The sequence below is a fragment of the Cylas formicarius genome, unplaced genomic scaffold, assembly GCF_029955315.1.
Source record: "Cylas formicarius isolate icCylForm1 unplaced genomic scaffold, icCylForm1.1 PGA_scaffold_5__7_contigs__length_24384050, whole genome shotgun sequence".
Classification (NCBI taxonomy): Eukaryota; Metazoa; Arthropoda; class Insecta; order Coleoptera; family Brentidae; genus Cylas; species Cylas formicarius.
Window position 1 is genome coordinate 23,038,562 of NW_026844341.1, and position 25,188 is coordinate 23,063,749.

The 25,188-nt window shown below is 40.8% G+C and overlaps 2 protein-coding genes across 5 annotated transcripts; one reads left to right on the forward strand and one right to left on the reverse strand.

Annotated features, from left to right (window-relative positions):
• Positions 1 to 78: 78 nt before the first annotated feature.
• On the reverse strand, positions 79 to 23,745 carry LOC132701912 (guanine nucleotide-releasing factor 2). 4 transcript variants are annotated; one of them, XM_060670214.1, is made up of 16 exons: positions 23,510 to 23,745; positions 8,567 to 8,885; positions 7,993 to 8,511; positions 7,791 to 7,928; positions 7,564 to 7,736; positions 7,336 to 7,504; positions 7,037 to 7,278; positions 6,852 to 6,980; positions 6,649 to 6,672; positions 6,101 to 6,323; positions 5,626 to 6,047; positions 4,963 to 5,131; positions 4,548 to 4,907; positions 4,215 to 4,493; positions 4,029 to 4,160; positions 79 to 3,975 (listed from the first exon to the last, which is right to left on the reverse strand). In XM_060670214.1, exons 1-16 carry the CDS (start codon positions 23,544 to 23,546, stop codon positions 3,846 to 3,848), a joined length of 3,465 nt encoding a protein of 1,154 aa, XP_060526197.1. In that variant the 5' UTR covers positions 23,547 to 23,745; the 3' UTR covers positions 79 to 3,845. The 4 variants fall into 4 exon arrangements, with proteins under 4 accessions (XP_060526197.1, XP_060526195.1, XP_060526194.1 ...); XM_060670212.1 differs by lacking the exon at positions 23,510 to 23,745 and adding an exon at positions 19,907 to 20,524 and having other exon boundaries at positions 7,570 to 7,736; XM_060670211.1 differs by lacking the exon at positions 23,510 to 23,745 and adding an exon at positions 19,907 to 20,521.
• Positions 11,616 to 16,764, forward strand: LOC132702210 (uncharacterized). The gene is made up of 5 exons (XM_060670711.1): positions 11,616 to 12,046; positions 12,108 to 12,187; positions 14,204 to 14,353; positions 16,046 to 16,221; positions 16,274 to 16,764. The coding sequence occupies exons 1-5, from the start codon at positions 11,930 to 11,932 to the stop codon at positions 16,372 to 16,374; spliced, it is 624 nt and encodes a 207-aa protein (XP_060526694.1). The 5' UTR covers positions 11,616 to 11,929; the 3' UTR covers positions 16,375 to 16,764.
• Positions 23,746 to 25,188: the final 1,443 nt, after the last annotated feature.

Below are 25,188 nucleotides of genomic sequence, written 5' to 3' on the forward strand. Positions count from 1 at the left end.
TCCCATCTACTGCAAGTAAAAAGGTAAAGGGATGTTATTTCATTAAGGGTGAAGTTATCTAAATGAAAATCCCCTTATCACACACTTTTTAATTAATATTTTACAAGTATACAGAATTATTACTTCAAAGTAGAACTAAATTTTTTAAAAAAGCATGTACAATAAAATGTTACAAAAAATATATATAGAAGACAACAAAAAAAAGTTAATAACAGGCTTAGGTTAAGTTCATAGGCGCTTCCATTTTGATTTAGTTGTCAATTAAATCGCTTAAAATTAATTGGCACCGTACGTTTTTCTTTTAATCTAACTTAAAAAATAATACTGCTGGAAAGTATGCGACTATTTGGTATTTAATTTGACGCCAACTGCCGAAACGGGTGCGGTCAAAATCGCAAAAGTACCTATGAATCGCAATGAACGAATACTTACGTTTAAAATAAATAACTTATTACATTTTTACAACAAATAAGATGCAACCGCCACGAATAGTTGACCGAAACTTTGCTTGTAGATGGGTTATATCTTTATTTTAATCTTAAGCCGTGGCCGAAATTCCGATCGGGGTGAATACGTTCGATGACTACTCCGTTTTCGCGTAAAGTTTTATTACGATGAAGCGAGTCATGGATTTATATGGTTGCCCGTGCCGATTGCGTTCCCTTTTAATGCATATTTGTACTAAAGATTGTCGCGTTAACCTAAAAATTTCCATCCGCGAAACGGCACGTAGACAGGCAAACATAAAAACCCATTCCGGAACATTCTAAGACACCGCTCACTAAGATCACTTTTGAAGAAAACACATTTATTATTTATCGCCTAAGACTACATCATAAGTAGGTATAGCGTACAGGGTGGGCACTTTATTAGTGGCCTGTACCTATCCTCAGGAACTACTGATTTTAGAAAAAAACAGTTACTACAATAGTTTTATGGTTTAAATGAAATTTTTAAATTATTTGTTTTTTATATATACAGTGTGTCCGATAAGTGCGACATTATTTTTTGTTTTTGATATTTTTTCTCAAAGCTGGTGCAAAATACCTATAATTTGGTATATATATTCTATAATGGCTTATCTTTCTTATATTTTATTTAATTTTAATGATTGTTTCAACGAATGATGGGACAATTTATTAAGATTTGGCATATTTAAATAAAGTTTTCATTAATAGTAAAAAACTCCCATTTTTTTAAGGGCACAATAATATTATTATGAAACTTACTTTTCACCCTAGTTGGCTGTGGTACCCAAATAAGTGTTTGTTTTAAGTGGCGTTATATTTAAGTGTCAGAGTTTGACAGATGTGATTTTAATCAAGCACTGATCAACTAGCCTCAGAATTTGTTGAAAATTACAGAAGCGAAAAGCATTTAAGTTTTTACCCGGGCAATATCTAGAGGAACAGGACCATAACTGTTGCAATTTTTTAATGGACATGCATTTCGCTGATGACGCCTTGCGTCATATAATTTAGACCGATGAGTCGAATTTTCATACATCGGAAAAACACATTTTACTGGAGTGATGAAAATAAGAAAAGGGTGTTCGAAGTAAAACGACAAGACGATCTGTGAAAGTGTGGTGCGGAATATACCGATCAAAGGTTATAGGGACAATTTTCTTTAATGAAAACTTGGACTCTAGACGATATTTCAATATGCTCAGAAATGAAATACGAGCATTAATGGTAAATGAAATACAGGCTTGTTAACGTGCTCAATTAATGTGGCAGCAAGATCACTGAATTTTTAAATCAAAATTGCGATCTTTGGATAGGAGAAAATGGAAACGTCTGGGGGCCACCTCGAAATCCAGAAATTACCTCACTGGACTTTTTTTTAGGGGGGAAAATTAAAGATATGGTATATAAAGAAAGAGGCACTACGTTAAATGAACTACAAAGGTGTATTAGTGAAGCTGTAGTGCAGCTAAATAACATCGATTTTGTTACTGCTACTTGTGTTAAATTTTTGAACTTCTATCATTTTTATACATATTATTTTACATCGTAGACGTTATAAAAAATCACCCGTTGCAAAAATGCTGAAAATAAATTAAAAAATAAGAATGATATGCTTTTTTCAAATTCTTTAAAATAACTAGGTGTCAGTATTTCGAAAACCATTAGGACATACCAAATTATTGGTATTTTGACCTGCTTTGAGAAAAAATATCAAAAACATGGGCGGCTCATTTAAAGAAAAAATATACTGCAAATTGAAATTTAAAAAAATATCCTTTAAGACACCCTATATAATTCTAAAATACCTAGTTATCGTAGATCGTTAGAAGGAAGTCTTCTAAAACTAAAATTTGATCAAGTAGTCATTACTGCCAGCCGGACACACTGTATATATAGAAAAATAAACAATTTTAAACTTTTGTATAACCTTTTTTTTTTAAATCACTAGTTCCTGAGAAAAAGCACAGGCCCGTAATAAAGTGCCCACCCTGTACTTTTTGTACCCATTTTTAGCTTATAATTTAATTAGGCCTTCTAATAGTTTTTGCTGTTGGGATCCGCGACATTCAATTTAAGTAGGGAACCCTATTTGGTCGGTCCGCTCACCGGCGACCGCACCGATCAGCCATAGGATTGCCTATTAAACCATAATTTTTAGCCACAATAATTCACTAACGTCGTTGTTGTCATTTTGGCGGGAGTATATCAAGTAAAAAACCGCGATTTTTGCAAAAGTACCTCGCGATCTGTGATGTGTTGTGCGGCGCGTAAAAGTTAAATGTCGAAACGAAATTTTCCCATTTGATCGAGTGTGATCCAAAGTAGCTCATCCTTCCATATCAGCCCTCGAAAATATCATAATTAATTTTTAACTCGCAGATTTTCATAAATCCTCCAAAAATAAACAATTTCTTATCTAAAAATTGTATGGGTCTTGTATTCGCCTAATAAATTAGTGGACACCTAAGTTTTAGTTTAAAATCTGATCCTACCCTAACATTCATAATTTTAAAATTTATATAATCCGAAAACGAAAGTATGTTATTTTTTTTACTACCTAACTAATTTTTACTAGCTATGGCAACGTTTTCTTGTTTGTCGACAAAGTTGCCTCCGCGTTCCTGACTAGAAACAGTGTTGCCGCATATACAGTTCATATAATACTTTTTCTAAGATAGTTCAGTTAGCGTTTACTGTGACGTCAAGCCCCGCCTACGTTTAGGTCGGTGAAGCGAAAATCATTAGAACAAAACCCCATAATGGTTTCTTTTCTATGCCATTTTGCACGAATTGCAAGGACGTAAAGCGAAAGATTCTTCCAGTAGTTTCGATGTAATAAACGCGGCTTTCCGCCTTTATCCCCTCCCTTAAAATCGGCGAAAATTTACAATCTACTACGATATAGCATAAATCAGTCTTGTTACACCAAGCCGAGGAAATGGTTGCGTGGAAAGCGCCACGCGCGTTCATCAACATATTACTAGAATTAAAACACGTTAAAGCTTTTACATGGCCGCGAACTCGAGCCCCCCTTTTTCGATTAATATTTTCTTTCGCCGCACCCGCCTCAGGCAAGGATCAGCTTGGGTTCAGGGATCACTTTCAGGAGGCACGGTTGAAGAGACTAGTTTGGGTGAAACAACTCGGCGTATAGTGATTTTTAGAAGGTTCACTTTGAAGAGTCGGGCATCGGGGGACTTGCGGGAGGCGGAGATTTCGAAAAAAAGGGTTATCGGATTGCCGCGGCCGCCCTAAACCAATAGAAAGTGATGCATTGTCGTACTTAACCAAGTAGCTAGCGTAATAATTGCACAAAAATCGATTTCTTCAGACGTATTGCTTTAAGAGGTCTACCGTACGAACGTCGCGGCCCGGTTAAAGCGGCTTCTTACCGCCCCTCGGTTTGATTTTCTCCGACAGTTTCCACATGGCGTCCTCGCCAATGCAATCGTCGAAGTTTTGGAAAAACTGGATGATCTTCTCTTGTTTCTTGAACGAGTAGGTCCTGAAAAATGAGCCCGCGGTCACGACAGAGGCGAAACCCAAACCCCCACTCACTCTTTCTTGAACTTTTTCATGTTCTCCACGATGTTGTACTGTTGCCACCTCTTCGAAAAGTTGATGGTGCCGTCGGGCAGCAGGTTGCTGTTACCGATGTGGACGAACGTCAGGTCCTGGAGCACCAGTCCGCTAAAACGTAACGCGATCCCATTGCTCGAGCAAAGCTAAGGGTGAAACACTCACATGTAGGGAATACACGGGGGTAGCGTCTCGGCCAACGCCATGCGATACGCCCTAAAACTCGACGAGCTGTCGATAAGGGCGCAATACTCCTTCAAACCCTCTTGGACCTGTTTCTGCCACTCTAGCCTCCTGACCGGAGCCGAGTCGAGCGCCGACAACAGGGCCAAATAGGAATTGAAGTTGTTGATTTTCCTGAGGTGTTTCATGATCTTGATGAACTTCATGAAGTACTTTTCGCGAGTCTCTTTAGTTTCTGCCGTTAGAATTTTCGTTCGTGCCCTGAGAATGCGAAACACCGAATGCTATAACGATCTGAGTCGCTGAGCCACTTACCAATAGGACATCTTATTGAAATGCTCGGTGAATCGGGTGAGGTTAGGGCTCCTCTCCTCGTTCTGCTCCTGAGCCCAGATCAGCACCTCGGGAATCTCGATCTTCATAAACAGTTCCGCATCGAGCAGCGTCATCTGTTCGGCGATCTGTTCCGATTTGAAATCGAGCAAGGTCGCGTTGCGCGCGCTCAACGATAAACTGCTGACGACGTTGGTGTACCTCAGGGACCGTTCCTTGGCCGCGTGCCTCTCGAGGTGCTTGACCCTTAGAGCCTTGGCGAGCACCAGCTCGCCGCACGAAATCAGCTGCTGCACGAAATTCATCAGTTTGTGTTGCAGGGGGTCGTCCAAATCGAGGCTCCTACAACGCGCGTTCCTACACAAACACGACCTCTCGGTCCCCGTTTTCTACTCACGTGAGGTCGTTCACAACCCTGACGATCAGGGCGAAGGCTTCCCGCGATCGAGGCTTCTTCTCTTGCTGGTAGTAGAAATGGTTATATCTTCGTATGAGTTTCGCGATGAGGTCCACCGGCGCTATGAACGTACGATAGGTGGTGAGGAATGCTTCCTGATACGCGAAAACTGAAACGAGGCAGCGAGAAAGAGCTTCAACCACCAAATCGGTTGGCAAAGACCATCACAAAAAGTTGATTGGCGTTACCAGTTACTGGAACGCATGATCAAAACTCTGGAGACTTTGACAGTCACGATGTGGATGAAAGAAAGGTAAATGAAATTTGACTGGAATACTACAGAGAAAAGAGGGGAAGAAGAGTTCCATTTTATTTAAGTCGCAATTATTTCGTCTTCGCTTTTGAAACCGCCGCGCAATTGGGACTTAAACAAAATGGCACGCGGAAAATTAAAGATCGTTTTGCCACGACAACTTAACATTAAGTTTACGTACCGCTATCCATCTCCTCTGCATTTAACACAGCATAAACACATTATCTCAGAGAAAACGCCTACGATCGAGATAAATAGGGAAGGGGAGTACCTTTCCCGAGGTCACAGACCACAGAAACTCAGAGTCTAGGACCTCGGGCTTATGACAGCAACGACCACTAGAAACTAACCTCCATTCTTAGTAGCCTTGGTCGCCTGGATGATCAAGGCGTCGACGGGTCCGCCCCTAATGTCGGGACCCTCTTCTTCCGGTTTCTTCCACACCAGGAACTTATCCACGTTGAACTCTTCCATCAAGTCTACGTCGGCGACGGTCACTTCGGGCGAGTCCGACTTTTCCTCTTGGATTTTGGTCGCGCCGCCCGTGTGCTCCAGCAGGTCCGGCAGGCTCTTGGGGGGTATCGGCGAGGGAGTTTGACTAGACGGTTTGCAGTCGATCAGCAGCGTGCCCGTGGGCGTCGCGGGCGGTGACTTGGACGACGACTTGCGGGACTTTTGTTTCGGCGGCAATGCGGGCGGCACTACCGAACTGTTAGACGATGACGAGGAGGATAGGGTCGCAGCGTTTGGGGAATGTAAAGGAGATGGGCCTCTGTAATTACGCTAGACCGTAGAATATTTCGACACAAACTCGATAGTACTGACCGTTGGTCGAAATTGGAATGTGGCGGCAGACTCAGCAACTGGCCCTGCGCGTGAGTCGACCTGCTGGTACTGTGCATCGTGTGACTGAACGAGCACGACTGAGTACTCGTCAGGCCGGGTATCGAGGGCTGCCACTGAGATTGTACCATGTGCACGGAATGCCTCATGAATTCTTGATCGTTCGTGTGCGAGCAGTTGCCGAACATCTCCATGTAAGCCATTACTGCAAGGAAATTGCGGGTTCCATTGAAGTTGTCAAAGGTAGGAAACGCGACCAAAGGACTAATAACGAAAGGTTAAACACACGTGGAGTCAGTCGGTCGGACAACACAAAATGGAATTATTCTATATCCGTTAAGTCAATCGTCAAGCAAAGAATTAATTCAAATTTCGGTCCGAAGTGCCAACGTCAGCAAAAGCGCACGCGAACGGAACAGCTGCCAGTTTGACATTTGGCGCGGAGTATCGAGTGGTTCTAAATAGAGCGAGGAAAGCATCGACATCAAGCGACAGTGCAACACAACACGGCTAACAGCTCGATAACTTACCACTATAAGCCACAGACTGGAACACTGATAGGGCAAAATTACTAGTTAGATAAACGACTCGAACGTTTCATAACCGTTGTAGAAAGCCTTTAATCGTAAAACTACCCGGTAAATTTCGCCTACGGCACGAATCTAACGCTATTCAAAGACTTAATACGCAGGTCCGGAGGAGGCTAATTATACATTTTCTTGTCTCTACTTACTGTGTTTCTTCTTGGGCGGTAACGGCGGAGGTTTGACACTGTCTACCTCGTCGAAGTCTTGGGACGCGTGCTGGTGAGTTTGGTGATGGTGGCAGCTGACTAGAACCTCACCCTGGACATCTTCCACGGCTAAAACGTTTATCGTCGCTTTCCAAGGACGGGCGGTGCACTAAACGATTCCTTACCGAAAGAGTTCTCATCGGGTACGTTATCGTAAGGCGACGGTTGTCTATCAGTCTTCTTCTTGGTTTTCTGGGGAATGGCGGGAGGCGCGTCGTCGCCTTTTACTTCGTAGCATCCCTTGATCGAATGCGAACTGTTGGAGACCAGTAGCATCGAATTGGAGGCGCTCACCTTCTGCGAAAAGTTTCTCAAGAACGTTTGGTTGTCGAACGCGTCGTTCATTTGCCTCATGGTAAATTGCGAACTAAAAATTAAGGTCGAGCGTCGAATAGAGGTCGTCTCAAAGGAAAACGTCGTCTACCTCAGGGAACTCTGCTGCGAACTGCGCTTCGAATAGCTCGACGACCGAATTGACATGATACCCGAATCGGTGTTCGAAAGCCGATGGTAATCGTTGACCGAGGTGTGCAGGTCGACGTTGTGGTTGGATATGGCTGAACTTAAAGACGATTCTTCCCACGAGTTAGAACCTGGCCGGGAAATTTTCGTGCAATATTCTCCGGTCGCGGGTGCAATTTTTGATAAATACCTATACCGAATATGTCGGAGGTGTGGTTATCGAACATGTCCCCGTCGCACTCCATCAACGCCTTGATCTCGTCCTCCTCCTTCGACGAATGGTTCAACATGGAGTCTATGCTTCCCGTACCTTCGGAGAGCAACGATATGGAGTCGTCCGGGGATTTGGATCGCACGGAAACCCTGCAACCGTCATCTTTAAACGCGGAACGAAATAAATTTCGATCGCGAACTTACTTCTCTAAACTACTACATATGGGCGAACTGTTGACGCTAAAGGATTCGTCCACTAAATGATGTAACCTTTGGTTTTTCTTCTTTGGCGGAAGGGGGGGCGGGCTCGTGCAGCTGTTCGTCTCGGACCTGCTTCTGAGGCTGCGCAAGCATATTTAACACGTCAGAAACTCTTCGAGGTATTTCTAAGAATAGACGAGCGTACCTGTTGGGCAAGGGTGGCTTAGGAGGAGGACTGGAGTCTCTCAAAACGGACTCGGTGCTGTGACTACTCCTCACGGTTAAAGCGCACGAGGTCTGCTCCAAAATCTCCCTCTCTCTCGGCGTAAGGGGTATGTCGGGGAGGGAGTTACGCTGCGTTTGCGTGTCCGCATTGCAATTGCCGAACGACGACCTAGGGGTGGTCTTGTAGGTGAGTTGTTGTTGGGCGATCTTGTCTTGGGCCAGTTGAATGAGGTTCTTTACCGCGTCTTCGACCTGTTCGACGATCTCGTTGACGTTCTCTTTTTTCAGTTCCGAGCTTTGGTTGTCTATAAGCGCGTCGTCACAGAGTTTGATAAGTCTGGCGACGGTTTGGAATACCCGGTGGGTGGCGGACGCGATCGCGCTCGGCTTGTCTATCGATATCGACGACTTTATCGTTAAATTTATCGACCAGACGGTGTCCAAGACGATGGTTCCGTTCCCGGGAAGCATTTCGAGCTTCTGTTTGGACACCACGTCCCTGAAACCGCCATTGTAATGGCTCGGAGTGGAAATAATTCCACGCGGATGGGTACCTTAGGTGTTTTAACGCGATTTGGGTCTGTTTCCACATCGCGTCCAGCTCCTGCTTGGGTCCTTTGATGTAGCCGTCGCGGTGGTCGGTCGCCGGGTCCTTGGGGTTGCCTTTGGGACTCTGCGTGCGCGGCAACGAACCCATGTGGACCGCCGTGCTTCCCGGGCTGCGCATCTGGGATATTCGGCCGAGGAAGTCGTCCTTGAAGGAACGCGCCCTGCGCGCTAGCTTGGTGCTCTTGAAGGAGGCCTTGTGCCCCCCGGGGCCGGGGCCTGCGAGGGGCGATTGGGACGACGATACGACGGGATCGCTGCCCGATTCTGGAAGACACCGAAAAAGTGGGATCCAGTTCCAGTTTTGAAATATTCGTTGAAAGCGCAGCGGCTTGCTTAATGTTGAGGAAAGATGAATTTTGAAAGTTTGTCAGTGTTCGGTGCGACTAAATTTAACCGTAGAAAATTAACTTATAAAATGTTGACAATACTTGAAAAGTACAACGCAGTGCGGCATAGTGGACGAAAATATTAAACTTAAGGTAGATAAGAAGGCTCCAATGTGATCGATTACTTGTAAGAAATCCGTCTATCGTTGACGACACATGCTGTACTATAAGATTGGAGATGATATATTGGAAAAGTATATTAGAAAATGTTCAATTGGCCAAAAAACTTTAAATATTGACGATTCATTTAAATATGAAAAAAAAAACCATAATGTTCTGAAAGAATTTAAGAGTCAATTTTGTGACTATGTAAAAATGCAAAACAATTTTTTTTAATAAGTTACATTTTGGCCGTTGAATTTGTATTATGCCGATCGACGTTCCCACTTTTGGATCTACTTAAAAGATATAGATATTATTATTAAAAGTTAAAATTAGGTGACTCCTAAGTAACTAATTAACATTTGAGGAATCCAGAAGATCTGTAGCCTGTGGAAGGAAGGACCGAAAAGACAACCATAGACCCTTGTGAATTATATTAACGCGTTCTATAGGATTTTTTCATTTATTATAAACTCCCACATATGGGCACAGTAATAAACTGTCTTGATTGAAAATCAAAATATTAAAATATAATATTAATACAATAATAATAATAATAATAAACAAATGGCTTTTGACAGTGGTCGATTGATAAAATTAAAAACCAGTTTGAAATAACTGTGACTTCTATTTACCCCATATTAAAAACCGATCCCAAGATTTTAATTTTTATTCAGAGAAGTGTTATCTTAGTGTTCACTAATGAAATCCATCGCGGACACCCGATTTGTGTAAAATATTTCTTGATATTACTTTATTCAGCGATGCCGTAAAGCAGTATGATTTTCACATTTTACAAACAATTCGCTACTCTCTCTCTCTCTCTCTTTCTCCCTCTTTCGCCGTCGAGAACGAACAAACTATAATTAAAAATAACGAGCAAATTTAAGAACATGACAGGTCAATTAAACGATCCTAAATGTTTCTCTTAACGCGCAATAAGTATTTTTAGGACGCGCGTATGTACACACGATTTGCATAAATTTTGCTAAACTAATTGCTTCGAGGAGAACGTCGCCTGCCCAAATTATAATTTTAAATCAACCGCAAGCCCATCCGAGGAGGAGTAAACAAAAAAGGCTTTGAAATAATTCCGTACCTACCCCGGTTGATGCGTCTCTTCTACTATTTATAACGCTCACCACACTTTTCGAACCTTGCTAATTAAAAACAAACTCAATGCCGCCCGTCGTTTGGAACAAATTAGAAACAACCTTCGCGTGGATGTCGATACAGTCACATTTAACACGATCCCGTCGGAAAAATGAGTCAAATGTCGTTGACTCACGGTCAGCAATCTCGGTATTCCAAAATTTAACCAACAAAGTTACGATAAGTTGCTGATGCGATTGTTGCAAACGTTCGTCACCGACTTGGCGCCATTTTGCGAACGACCGAGGTTGCTCGGTACTAGCGTCGATCGGTACTGGACCTGTGCATCTACAAAGTCGCAGAGTGTAGACTTAAGACGTAGGACAGGGCCGTAACGCGATCGTGTCGTACCCAAATTTTGTGGGATATGCCGAAAGGAAAACGTACAAAAGGAAAACGGTGATTTTAATCGTGTACGAAGAAAACGAGGTTCAAAAGAGAATACAGCATTATGATTAGGATCATCCAAAGGGTTTTTGAATTTTTACAGCAAATACGAAAAATATAATACGAAATTCTTGCTAATTTTAATCAGAAGCAATCTTGGCGGTTATTTGTAAGAAACAAAATAACAGTATTGCTAAAATACTAACGCTTTTACATAGCACTAAAAAATAAGTACAACAATCACAGGGATATTACAGTAGTATAAATATTATTTCCCACTAAGCTTGACAACACCGGAACCTTCTTGTACTTTGCGGAAGATATTCTGAAACGAAGTAAAATAGTCGCAGACTGCTGAGGATCATTTAATTTCTCCTAGCCAGTTCAGTAGAAGTGTGCGTACTCATGCCACGAACGGCACTGACCCTTAACAGTAGCATAGATTCTTTCTTGTTTTTAGTCCTAGAGAACCAGAATCCCGAGGCGGTACTCCTTGAAGTCGTAAACAATCGTTTCTTCGTAATTGAGATATGAAACGAAAACTTTTGCTTTCCGTCTGGGCCAATCAGGTCCTGCAGAGATTCCTTATCTGATCATTCACTCGCCGCTGACGCTCTTCTCTACGTGATAAAAATATACACGGAGCGAATCTAAACTGCTGTACGTTTGACAGGGATTTTGGGCATACGCCGCGTTTGTTTAAGTGGCACCAATTTATACGAATTCAACAGTTTGGGAATGAAATTTCACTAATATTCTTATTACTGTTGACACGGTAGATTAACATCAACATTGGTATTTATTTATTGTTTATTATCGATTCGACATATCGCCCAATTTATATGGCTTTATACGAATCTGAATAAATACAAGTAATACAACAACAATGAAAAAGCGAAAGGCCTGGACTGGCATACATCAAAGGTAAAATTGACAGGACAGGAAAATATACGAGAATAGACTGGAATCAACGCCAAACCCTCATCAGAACAGCGGAAAGACGAGAAGAATCTTCGATGAGAAGGGGCACATGAAGAAAAAGAAACTTCCACATTGCAATTTTATAATTAGTACGCCTTTTGGCTAGCCCAGTCTGTCAGGATCGGATCGGGAGAATTCATGGTCCGACTGCTCCCAAAATCGCTGTGGTTACACCGTTTGAGGGAAACAAGTATTCCGTGGAAACAATGAAACCTGTCAAAAACGATTGACGGACCTTGCCATCCACAAATTCGCGTCGCGCAAAGTGTAGATTCCTCGCGGTTTTTGTTTTGAATCGTCATGGAGGATTCTGAGCAAGTGATCCGGCCGACCGGAACCGTCGTCCCTTCAGACGCGAGCGAAAACCGAAAAGATTTAGCGCAGAAGAATGAGAAAAACGACGACGTTTCACGGACGGTATTTCTTGTAGCGTATACGGCTGGTACGTGAGATTTGGGTCAGTTTTCGTGTTTGACAGGAGCGGTCTAGCGATAGTCGCGTCCCGGGAGTTGAGGAGGCTCGCGCCAAGGCCGAAACGGGTGAACCCAACAAACCCAGGTACAGCAAAAGTAATAATGTAAACTTCAAATCGAAACACACCTTTCCTTCGTGTGTCTTACCTCTAAACATATAAACTGGAAAGGTATCAACGTGATAGGAAAATGAGGCAAATTTTACAAAAGAGATAAGACGGCTAGCAATGGGCATTATCTTACTCAGAGGGTTAAATAGAAACTTAAGAAACTTAGACAGATGACGCGTATCACCCCATTGCGAACTTTTCTTGCGACTTCAATTTAATTTTTTTTTCTTTAGAAGCTACTGATCAAATAAAAAAAAAATGCTATTTGGAATACAATTTAATAAGACGTGTCCGAAAAAATGTCGCAAATAACGCAAATTGAGTATAGAGTTTTTGACAAAAGTAGGGTTAGCACCTAAAATTGTTAAAAAAAGACTGGATGGTGCGTGCGGCCAAAGTTCGCCTTCGCATTCTGTGGTGGTCTGTGTTTCGAATGGGGCAGGAGTCCCTTGAAGATAATTCAAGAACTGGTCGACCAGTGGAGGTCATAACGGAAGATATTGTTGCGATTGTGGAAGAGGTGGTATTGAGTGATCGACGTTTAAAGGTCAAGGAAATTACTAAGCTTTCTGATACAAGTGTTCGTCGAATCCTGCACGATCATTTAGGTATGCATAAGGTTAGTGCAAGATGGGTTCCTAAAAACCTGTCGGCTATTCGAAAACAACGCCGTGTCGAGTGTGCGCGGTCTATGGAACTCTGTGGGTCGGAACCGAAGCCTGTGATGGAAACTTTTGTGATAGGAGATGAAACTGTGGTTCTTTATTATGACCCTCTACCGAAAAAAGAATCAATGGCGTGGTCATCACAAAAAAGGTGATGACCACGATCTTTTGGGATTATGAAGGAATTCTTTCATAGATTTGAAAGAAACGAATACCACGGTCAATTGTAAATATTACGCAACACCGTACTGCTGGTGTTGCACAAGCTGCCATTTTAGAGTGTGGGTTCCAACAAATAGATCATCCTCCAGCGACTATTATTTGTTTGGATATTTCAAAAAGGGCTTTCGTGGACGGCGGTTTAACGACGAAGTTGAGTTAAAAGAGACTGTTTTAGCCCATTTTGCAGACAAACCAAAAGAATATTTTTTTAACGGGATTGAGTTGTTAATAAAGAGATGTAAGAGAAGTTAATGGGGATTTTATATTGAAAAATAATAAAAAATTGTTACTCTACTTTGTTTCTTTCATATTCAGGCCGGGAAATTTTGGCGCTGCCCTCGTATAGTACCACGTGATCTGATAAAACATCCTCGATGTACCTAGTACCCGTTAAACCTCCTACTCCTTGACCACGGCCGCCTCTAAGAATGAAAACATAAGGGCTCCGCTCTTCAATGCTGCATTCCGCAAATCGTTCTCCTGGTTTTCTTGGCCCAATGTCCAATTCAGATGATTCCGTGCAAAGCGTAGGTGTGCTTGTCGATGATCTGGAGTAAGTTTTGTAGTCGTTTAGTCTTCGAACTTCCACACAAGCTACCACAATTAAACGCTGTCCAAATGCTTAAAAACGAAGAGGATTAACTTAAGTTTATAACAAGTTTGTTACTATCGCTATACCTACTGTATGAACACGTTTCATTTCTACACTCTTGACAAATTTAAACTCATACTAAAGCATATTAAATTGTCTTCCAAATAGCATGTTTATTTTTTGGGTCAGATGAGTAGTTTCTAGAAATAAAATATACTTAAAAATTCACGCCGACTGCGTTACGGGGTCATTCCAATTCACTGCAATGAAGTGAACGTGTTGGCGAGAGCTCGCCTGACATTAGATCAAGTCGAATGGTCACATTGGGTCAAACGTGTCGCCGAGAGAAAGGTGTTCGAAAAGACAGACATTGTTCACCTCAAATTTTCGAAAGTTCTGAAAACCAGAGCGTTGCTCTCTCTCTCTCTCTCAGCCTGGAGACGTTAATGAGCAGGAAAATGGCGTCACTGCTTGGTTAATTTTGGACCACTCCCGGCGGTTTCTGTTTTCAGGGCTCGTACCATACGGAACCAGAGCGACATATTCTCGTTGAAGCCCGAGCCGACCGAGCTGGCGACGTCGATTTTCTCGATCAACGGCTCGCCGTCCCGCAAGATTTTTCGTAAGACGGAACCTTTACCGACCGGAAACGTTCCCCGCGGGTAATTCAATCGCGATGGGACTAGAAGCGGGCGGGGGAGGGTGTTTTCGTAAAAATGGTTACGCGACCCTATGAGTAACGTGACCCGATATGGGGCGACGCTGGTGTCGAATGCGGCGGAGGCGGAAAACATTAAAATGGGTCGCCGGCGATGGGCGGGAGAAACGCGAATTTCGAATAAGACCAAAATATCGCGGAAAATACAAGAAAATTTCGAGAGAAATTGTTAAAATAATAGTAAAAAAGTTTTCTGTTTGTACTATCCGCTGTTGAAATTTGAAAAAAGGATTAATAAGTGACAATAATATTGTTACTTGTTACGCCACTAACGCGTTCATTCAATCTTCTTCTTCCATTGCCCTATCCGTTGCGGACGTTGACTGTTAACATGACTATTCGTATCTTGTTTACGGCAACAAGTCAGCAGATGATAATGCCAACCATTGGCGCAGGTTGAGCATCGACGAATGTCGTCTTCTTCCTGGTCCTCTCCTGCCATGCACGTTGCCCTGAACAATTAGTTACAACAGACCGTAAATGCGACCTCCATTTCTAAGGCTCGCCCTAAAGTGGTCTCTGTTGTCCAAGCCAATCCAAGAGCAGTACAGAGAACATATAACATCTGACCAGCAGTTTTAGCTGCAAAGAAATTTTCTTGCTGATAAACAGCTTCCTCGGACCTTTTCAATTCGTGTTTGTATTTCTGAGGCCTGGTCTCATTTCGAGTTGGACGATGTTGATTTTTGCTAATGATCATATTCGTTATTATTTGCTATTATTACTGTGTCGTCATGCCATCGATGTCGGTGTTTCTGAGCACCTCGATGAATGTTTCCCGTTTGACGTCGTCAAATGTCTTGGAGAAATCAACGAAGACCGGATAAACGACTTTGTTCATGTTTCTGCATCGACTCCTTTGTACCCAGTGCACTACAAAAGCTGAGGTATGTCATTGAACGTTGACTGTAGCCATTCCACAGCGATTTCTCCTCTATCAGTTTCAGTATCTCACCCTTTACATTGTCAGGAGCCGGTTTCTTGTCATTCTTCAGAGACCATATGGCTTCTTCCACTTCAGATCATAAAATTGAAGGCCCCGAAACGGATTTTCTATAAAAAAGCTATTCAAACTCCAAAGTTCTTTCTAGTCAGCATTGAGCATGGACAAAAATGTTTGCACCTAGAAGCAAGAATTGTAATGAATTCATTTACCTGCATTTGATATTTCTTGTGTTCCAACTTTTTTGTATCATTTCATTGATTGTTACTTTTTAAATTCAATTTTCCTGTTTTGACTTTATATCCAGTTAAAGTGCATTTTGGCATGTTCATTTCATTTCTTTAAAAAATAATATCTTATGTGCCACACATCACATTAAAAAATGAATTAAAAACTTTGAAAAAAATGTAATCTCTAATCAAATTTTGGAGTATCACGAGTCAAAAATTATTAATAAAGGGACCATACACAGTTAAAATTGATGCTCCATCTTTATTAAGTATAGGGAAACCTTAAGGAACCTATCATGAAATTTTATCAGATATTCAAAAATGAAATAATATATAGGGTGTTCCATTTAAACTAAGGAAATATCATGTACAATGGCAACTACTTTCAATGCGCGCATCGTATTCAAACAAACAATTCTTGCATTTAATTGTTTTTTAAACTGTTATGGTTCATTTCGCCCAGCGGGGATGATGCTGCGTCGACCGACCCGAAAATGGCGGCAACTAGGCCCGTGACGCGCATCACCAGAGAAAATTACAACGACGAGAAACGCCCGTCGAGTTCCTACAGGAACCCATTGACGGGCTCGGGTCTGTCCTCGAACGACGAATACAAGAGCAAAGGGGCGAAGAGAAAAGGTGACGGCCCGCTTAAGACCGAACCAAACGGTTATTTTTGGGTTACTTTTAGACGGTAACCCGTTGCTGGGTTCGGGATACGAGTCGGAATTGGCGGGGATCGGGTCCAGCGACAGGGTCCCACCAGGAGGCTACTCCCATAGGTTATGGTGACGGTGTCGCGGAGCTTGGGAACAAATTGACCGGGATACGATAAAACACAAACCGCGAATAAATGGAACTTTAGAATAAACGAGCTTTGATTTATTTTTACGTGTAAAAAGTGTCAAAATCTTTTTGGTTTTTTGGGCATCGCCGTGGTGCATTTTTTTATTCAAAATAAAGCAGTAAGCTTTTTGGATTAAAAAAAAAACAAAAGTATTTGTTTACAAAGAAAAAACTTTAGCGCAAGGAAGATTCGGTACGAAAATTTCACCGCAAACAGAAACGTCACTACATGCGTTACCATGGCAATCTGTCAAACCAATCAGTTGTGATTGGTTACAAACTGTGTGAAATTTTCATAGTTAGTTATCGATATATTAGTATTCAGTCACCATAAAAGGACATTCCACAATTTACATAAACGGATATATATGTATAAGGTTGTTCGGAAAGTCATTTCGTTTTTTCCCGTCAGAGGACTTAATTACGTTTTTTCGAAACCAACTTCACACTTAAGCCGCATAACCGTTATATGTCTTGAGAGCTGATATTGCAAGGCTTGTGTGTGAAAAAGTTCTATTAATTCTACGCAGTAGTTTTTGGTTGGTGCCCTTTTAAATATGGAGAGCAATAAGCAGCATTTTCGTCATATTTTACTTTTTTACTTCAGAAAAGGTAAAAATGCTGTCCAAGCGAGAAAAAAATTGACGGATGTGTATAGAGAAGGCGTGTTAACAGTACGCCAGTGCCAGAACTGGTTTGCAAAATTTCGATCCGGCAATTTTGATGTCGAAGATGCACCACGGTCTGGAAGACCGGTCGAAGCTGACAAAGATGCGATAAAGGCATTAGTTGATGCATATCGGCGAGAGATCGGTGAGAGATTAAATTTGTCGAATTCGACTGTTTATGGCCATTTGAAAGGCATGGGCTTAACCTCGAAGCTCGATGTGTGGGTGCCCCATGTCCTTACGGAGCGAAATTTGTGTCGTCGCGTTGACGTGTGTGATTCGCTCCTCAAACGTCAAGAAAATGATCCATTTTTGAAGCGGATTATTACTGGGGACGAAAAATGGGTCGTATACAACAATGTTAAACGCAAGAGGTCATGGAGCAGAAAAGATGAACCGGCTCAAAGCGTGTCAAAAGCCAACATTCACCAAAAAAAGGTGATGCCCTCCGTTTGGTGGGATGTCAAAGGAATCGTTTTTTTTTGAGCTTTTGCCGGACAATACAACGATTAATTCAGAAGTCTATTGTCATCAACTGGACAAATTGAATGATTCACTTAAAAAGAAGAGGCCCGAATTAATCAACAGGAAGGGTGTAGTGTTCCACCAGGATAATGCGAGACCTCACACAAGTTTGGTCACTCGCCAAAAACTTTTACGGCTTGAATGGGACGTACTGCAACATCCACCATATTCTCCAGATCTGGCGCCTTCCGACTACTATTTGTTCCGGTCCCTGCAAAATTTTTTGGATGGCAAAACCTTTACCTCAAATGAAGATGTCAAAAACCACCTGAACCAGTTTTTTGCCAGCAAGGACCAAAACTTTTATGAGAGGGGAATTATGTTACTGCCAGAAAGATGGCAAAAGGTGTTAGACCAGAATGGCCAATATATAATTTAATAAAATATTTATTCATTATACGAAAACTGTCTTTCATGTTCCCCAAAAAAAACGAAATGACTTTCCGAACAACCCAATAATATAAATACGCATCAACATTCAATCAGATATTGTAATCAGCCTAATTTATAAAGCAACAACTATCTTTTTTGAAGTAGGTTTGTCATATTTGCCATAATTCTCAATAAAACAGAGAATTAAAAACCACAATATGGTCAAATGTATGACTAGACTGCCACATAAAAACGTAGTTGTTTTATTTAACAGTCTATATAGGCATTGTTTCCGCATCAACCCGCTTTCCCTAATTTCTTTTTCAATAATTTATTTTAAGGACACGATTAAATGAGATTTATTTATAATAGTCAGAGTATATTTTGCTAGTCAAAACGGGAGATTAAACTAAACTGCAATATGTCCAACAACGCAGGCGATATTGAGGCAATGTGAAGCAAATTTTATTTTGATATTCGTTTCTTTGTCATATACGAGGTGTGTTCAAATAGTAAGGTTACTTTTGTAATTGGGCGGGCAACGTACGATGTTACAGTTCCAGCCAGTTTGCAAGTATACTTTTTTTGTAACAGAAGCGTTAAACGTATTTTGTGTGCTCGGCAATTTGCATAAAATTGTGTGAAGTACAGTGCTGCAAAACACTTGAAGTGTTGATAACGGCATATAGTGAATCTACTTTGAGCAAAAAAAATGTTTATAAGTGGCACAAGCTGTTCCAAGATGGCCGAGAAGACGCCGATGACGAACCTCGTTCTGGACGCCCCAGTCCATCGATAACAGGTGAAAGTGTTGAAGAAGTGAAGCAAATGGTGTTGAAAAATCGTCTAATCACTATTTGAGAAGTGGCTGAAGACGTCGGCATTTCTATTGGCTCGTGCCATGCAATTTTTTCCGAAGTTTAGGGCATCGAACGTGTAGCAGCAAAGTCTGTTCCGAAACTGCTTAATTTTGAACAAAAGGACCGTCGAAAGAGAATCGCACAGCTGTTAAAGGACGTCGAAGATGATCCTGATAGGCTCAAACAGGTCATAACTGGTGAGAATCACCGGTATATGGTAATGACGTCGAAACCAAAGCCCAGTCGCCCCAGTGGAAGAACCCAGGATCGCCAAGATCGAAAAAAGCACGTCAAGGTTCTGCTTACCGTCTTCTTTGATTATCATGGCGTAGTATATCAAAAATTCTTACCACAAAAGCGTACGGTCAATAAAGAGTATTACCACCATATTCCCCGGACTTTTTCCTGTCCTCAAAACTCAAGAAACAAATGAAAAAAAGGAAGTTTGGAACGATTGGAAGGAAAGTGCTTACCAGAAGTGCTCCGATGATTGGAAGAAACGTGAGCCAATATCTGTATTGTGTATTGAATTAATTTTGATGAATAAATAAACACTTTTTGATAAAACTAACTTTTTGAACACGTATATATCAATGAAGCGTTTTTACGTACTACGAAAATTGTTAATATATATATTTTTGCGTACGCTTTGCCTACTGATTGTATTTTTTTTAAATAATACTTTTAAAAGACTTCAATATTTTAAATAACTGACCAATACGTACGAGGTCTGTAAGAAGTTATAACACTATAAATTTTATTTTGGCAAATATTTCGGGAAAATCGTCGTCATCGCCCAATAACAATACGTAAATAATTTATATAAATTATATCAATAAATAAAATATTTCCCCATTGCTATCCTTTATATTTTGGAAAATTGGCCTCACTTTTTTATCGCAACAGGTCCATTCAAATGTACATAACTGAGAACTGAAATGATTAAGATCGCTCAATACGATCAGCTCCGCCGAAAATATGTCGAGTCCGGGTCAGCCAAGAAGCAAAATTCAAAAGTGTCATCTACTAAAAGCGCGGGATGATCTTACTAACCGTCCAAGTCCTCCAGGCGCGATACCGCCAACAGCAGCGTCCAACGTTTCCGCAGAGGTTCGTTCCGGTACACCCTGTACTTTCGACGGTTCCCGCGAGGTTCGTACACCGAGAAATCGTCGCAGTACGACGCCATATTGGGCGCGCTCACGTTCGAAATTAGTCGACCGATCTGTGTCCCGTTTTATATGGCAATACACTTGTATCGACTAAGAAGAGACGCGCACTAAATTTGACAAATAAAATTCGAATTATTTATAGGAGTTTCGGTCGTATTCGCAAAACAGATGTCCGAACGATGAAGTAAGCATCGAGTTGGCGACGAGATCGGAACGTGGCAATTAGATTTCAGTTTTTAATTCGCGGGCACGTCTTTTATTGCAGAAGTTTTTTTTTATGTGGCAGCCGTTAAATTGTCACCGACGCGCGGTCACCGTATCTGATCATCGTTTGCGCGGAACGCAAGTGAAATGTCGATTGAAAACGCGTGTCGTGAAACTGAAAATCTAACCGTTGCCGCATTATTTTTACGTTTCGAAATAAATTTGGAGATTGTCCAATGATCTATTGTGTGGGCTCGGTGCCGTGTGTACGAGTGGGCTACTACGTAAAGTCTGTTCATAGATATAAGAAAGTGACTAACTGATGGGAATGAAGGAAAGATCCGGGCAAGCTGTAAGAATCAAATATGGCCGAACAGGTCCGTACTTTGCTTAGACTATAATAATATTAATAAATAAAAATAAAATTACAAATTACATATATGAATCACTATCGCTATCATCGCCTGTTCTAATTATTATTTGTTCTATATTATTTGCAATATGGATATACGATTGTTCTTCTTTTTCTATATGTTTAACAGAGTTTGTCCAACTTTGTGGAGGGATGTTAAAAATTTCGGTTTCTATAAGTTTGAGGACATTGGAGTTAACACGGGGAAAAACATTGTCACGACGAATGGCAGATTTCAGTTGGTGCCAAACATGTTCAATGGGATTAAATATACAGTGGTAAGGTGGAAGCCTTAAAACTGTGTGCCCTAGATTTTATGCATAATCATCATTGTAGGTTCAAGCTTTGTAGAACCTCAATTAATTGGTTTTTGGTATAATATTCGTGAAAATAAATGTCGTTATTATACATGTAATTTGGGATTGTTGCTTCTGTATCACATGAGGAAGGGGTGTGATAACTTGCATTGTCCTTTACAAGACGCTATTAGGAGGAATGTTTGGAACTAGTTTATTTTTAAACCAACTTTCAAACTGTCTTCATGGTAATCCAGAGAAGAATCTTTAATATTTTTCGCAGACAGGGAAAGTCCATTTGGAATCCAACCAACTTTAGAGCCAGCATGCAAAATAGTTATTCTTTTACCTCTTTTTGATGGCGCGTTTGTTTTACACTTATCAGCTGAGCCAACCCAACCCTTTTCGGAGGTATCATAAGTGCCGAACCAGGTTTCATCCAAGTAAATAATTGGCCTTTGTTGTTCTCTGTAAATCCTAATTTTTTCTGTATATTCCAGTCGCCATTTCGGAATTTAAATCTAAAACCCATGTGTTGAATACACTTCCATAAGGTAGTTCTGCCACATTTAACACCGGTTTCATCTTTTTCGAGCCTCCTAATTAAGATATCTAATGTAGGTACGTTTTGTTTCTCGTATAACTGATAAATTTTACGCCGTATTATATCTTGATCACTTTCATCTACACTCGAGAAAATGTCAGCATCGCTTCTTTTTTCCTCGTTGAAATTTTCCATACAGTTGATATTGGAATTTTCTTAAATGCGGCCGTTTCTTCTAAAGATGCTTGCTTGCTGGCAGCACGTTCAATGAGAGCCAAATAAACATTGTTTATAACGTCCTTACTCTCAATGGAATAGTGTTTTGCACATTTGGGCGGGAGATACACTAGACTCGCACATATTTTGCATAATTCGCACACAATTCAACACACGCTGTATTATACACGAAATAAGAATGAATACTGATAAACTTAAACTAAGTAGTATACCAAACCAAAAAATAATAAACACAGGTAGGTATAAAATTATTTTCTATTACGGACCACAATTTTAACTGAATTTAAATTGGAAAACTTTAGGTAATAATCTTGTTGCATTGTATGTTAATGACCACCCTTGGATAATCCCATTTAAAAGCAATTAGTCACTTTCTTATATCTATGAACAAATCATACATCGCGCAGTCTCGTTGAAGGGATCGGTCGGAACAATGGTTAAAAAATATTGACATACGCATGCGCGGGACTTAAGATTTGACCAATGACATTGCGGCATTCGACAACCAACACTGCGACTATTCAGAATTGAATGTTTTACCTTTCACCAAAAAGAAAACTAGTTGCAACGTGGCCAGTTTTCCTGAAAAACCCACACAGCTGACTGCTCATCAGGTTCATATGCATAGATCCATGATTCATCATCCGTCACAATAATAATAATAAGAATAATAATAATAATAATTAGCCTTTATTATAACAAAAAAAAAACAATATACAATATTAATATTTTTGTAAAGTCTGAAGGAATTCCACAAATTGCCGATATTTTGTCAGGGACCTTAAAACTCCCGATTTGTCGAAATAATCATAATGAGCTGGCAACGTGGCATCGCAAAGTAAAAATTGCGAATTTCCTAGTATATGAAAGTTAAAATATTATTGGTGGCATATTGTGGCCAGCCTGCAACTTGTGTGTTATTTTGGTTATAAACTTGTGAAGCTACCAAGCCCGAATGGCTGAGATTCCGTGATTGATATTGTTTTTATAGCATATTTCGTAATTAAAATATAACTTGAGTTTCGGGAACAATATCTGGGCTATATATTTTAAAAATGAATGAAAATTAAATTTAAAACAGTTGGAAAGTAATAAAATATGAATCACCCTTTGTAACTACCATTTCGATTCCTGCTTTTTGTTGTGTTTTCCAATGTTTTCATGTCCGCCTTAAAATCTATGAACTCGTATTTATTCACGATGAAAGATCCAAAATTACATTGCCGGCTTTAACGCACACCGCCAGAAGCATACGTGAATAAACTAGAGTTATATCAGCAGGTATACCTCTGGAGAAACCAAATGCCAAAAGGTCATTGAGATCCCGCGACGTTGCCGCGCGACGCGCTTTGTCCTACCGTCTGGGGAACATCGTCGCTGACATATTCAAGAATGCAATAGTGTATTTGAAACTCATCGGGAGTCTCCTAGGAGCCCGATATATCCGTCGTTATTAGAAAAAAAAAACTATTGCTGTTAATTATGTGTTGAGTTTTCCGGTGTATCGCACAGGGATCGGTGTAGATATTTGCCTGACCCCGCTTCATTTTCGGAAAACATACCGATGCGAATAATCCCTATGGTCGATTAACTTAAACGCGGGTAAATGTGGCAACGCCAGGTATACATTTCAAAATAAATAAAAAGCGAGACTTGGCCTATATTTCGAGCGGCGCGCACACTTCCTCGTATACGAGCCTTGTCGGAGGCGGCAGGGCCAATTAAACCCTAATCTTATCAATTGATGCGTGACGTCACCGGTTAATCTTTTCGGCCGATCAAACCACCTACCTTGGACGATTTTGCCAGGTTTCGTTGTGGAACTCATGACGCGTGAGAATAAGGCCGAGTGTTAAACCTAAGCGTGCATTTTCACGGGCAGGCCCGAAGCACGCGGTTGTAGCGACGCATCGAGGAACGATCCGTGTTATTTGCCGAACGCATCGTCGTCGAAAATCCGCGAATTTGTTTGGAAGCAGCGGCAGCGAACCGAATCACACGGCGCCCGGCGTTTGACAGATAGCGCCCGATCGATCTGTGGCTACACGGATAACATTTGAATGTTGGTTCGCCGGGCGGCCGTCGGGGGCGCTTCGCGCTTCGGGGTTTCTGCTGCCGATGGCGTTCGCGCGCAAGTTTCGGCACTCCGCGGGAGATGGCGATGGACGTATACGTTACATCGCAATAAACAGATTCTTACACCATTGTAGGAGAGTTTAACTTTCTTTTTTTTTTGAGAGAATAGTGACTTTTTAAAAGTGAAGATGCGACGTTTGTAATAAGCTTTTATTTCGTTATGTCGTCTAACATTTGTGCATAGTGTTACTTATTGTTGCAGATTTCCAAGAAACGCCGAAACGCCAATGTGGTGTGCGTTACTAGAATTTACGGAAAGTTTGCAGAATATCAAAAGCTGCAAACTATAGCGATCACGTTAAAATTTCTGATTTCGATGTTTTTAGAGCATAAAAATCAAGGTTATATACTTGAATTATGTTAAAAATTAAATATATATTATAAATGTGGTTTTATTCGTTTTACCGAATATTCACTTTCATTGTTGTTCCAACCGCAGTCGGAAAACTACCACTCAACTGTTTTTTGTCGGGCAAAAAACTACTATTTGCTAACGGCTACGACAATTTTAATCTCTTATGTCAATGATTCGTTGCTCCTATCCCGAATTATTTTCTCCCACATTACATAGTTGCCATAACAACCGTTCATACGTAGGCAACACCCTTCACCGCACTCGTCCCTTGCCAAAATGCTTTGTGATAGGCACAGCCTGCTAAAATGTGAAGGAAATAATTAGTTTTATAAACAAGATGAATTTTTCCGTTCAGATAAATCATTTTCGAGAAAAAAAAAACGGGAACCCAAAACAACCCAACAAGAAAATCTAATTTTTATTATGTTATATATATTATATTTAATATTGTATAAAAGTAGTAAATGTTACATTTATTTCCGAAATTGTTAAAATAACCCCAACACTTTGCTATTAGAGAGAGAACTGGGAAAACCGGTATAGAATTTTAATTAGGAAATTAAATATTTTGGATTTACTCTAATTTAATGAGGACAATTTATTATAAAATGCAGGTGTATAATAATTTTGGTGTATCTACAGTGTTCAAGTCTGATATAATTTATTCTTGTATGATAGTCGTGCTTATTTTCATTTGTTGGTTGTGTGCAGGTACAGCAGAGAGCGAACTATAGAGAGGGCGTAGTGAATGAGTCTACGTACAACATCGGAGATGGAAGGACCTCTGAAGAAGCTCGCCACTCGTGCTAGCGAAACGTTAGGAAGTAATTCCAACTGACGACGGCCTTTAAACCCGAATCAAGATAATAGCTCTAATATCGGCAACTTTAAATTCAACAAGAATTTATACGGATGTTATATTAAACCTCCAATATCTCAAAAAATAAGTAAAATTTAAACATAAGATAAATTTTACCTT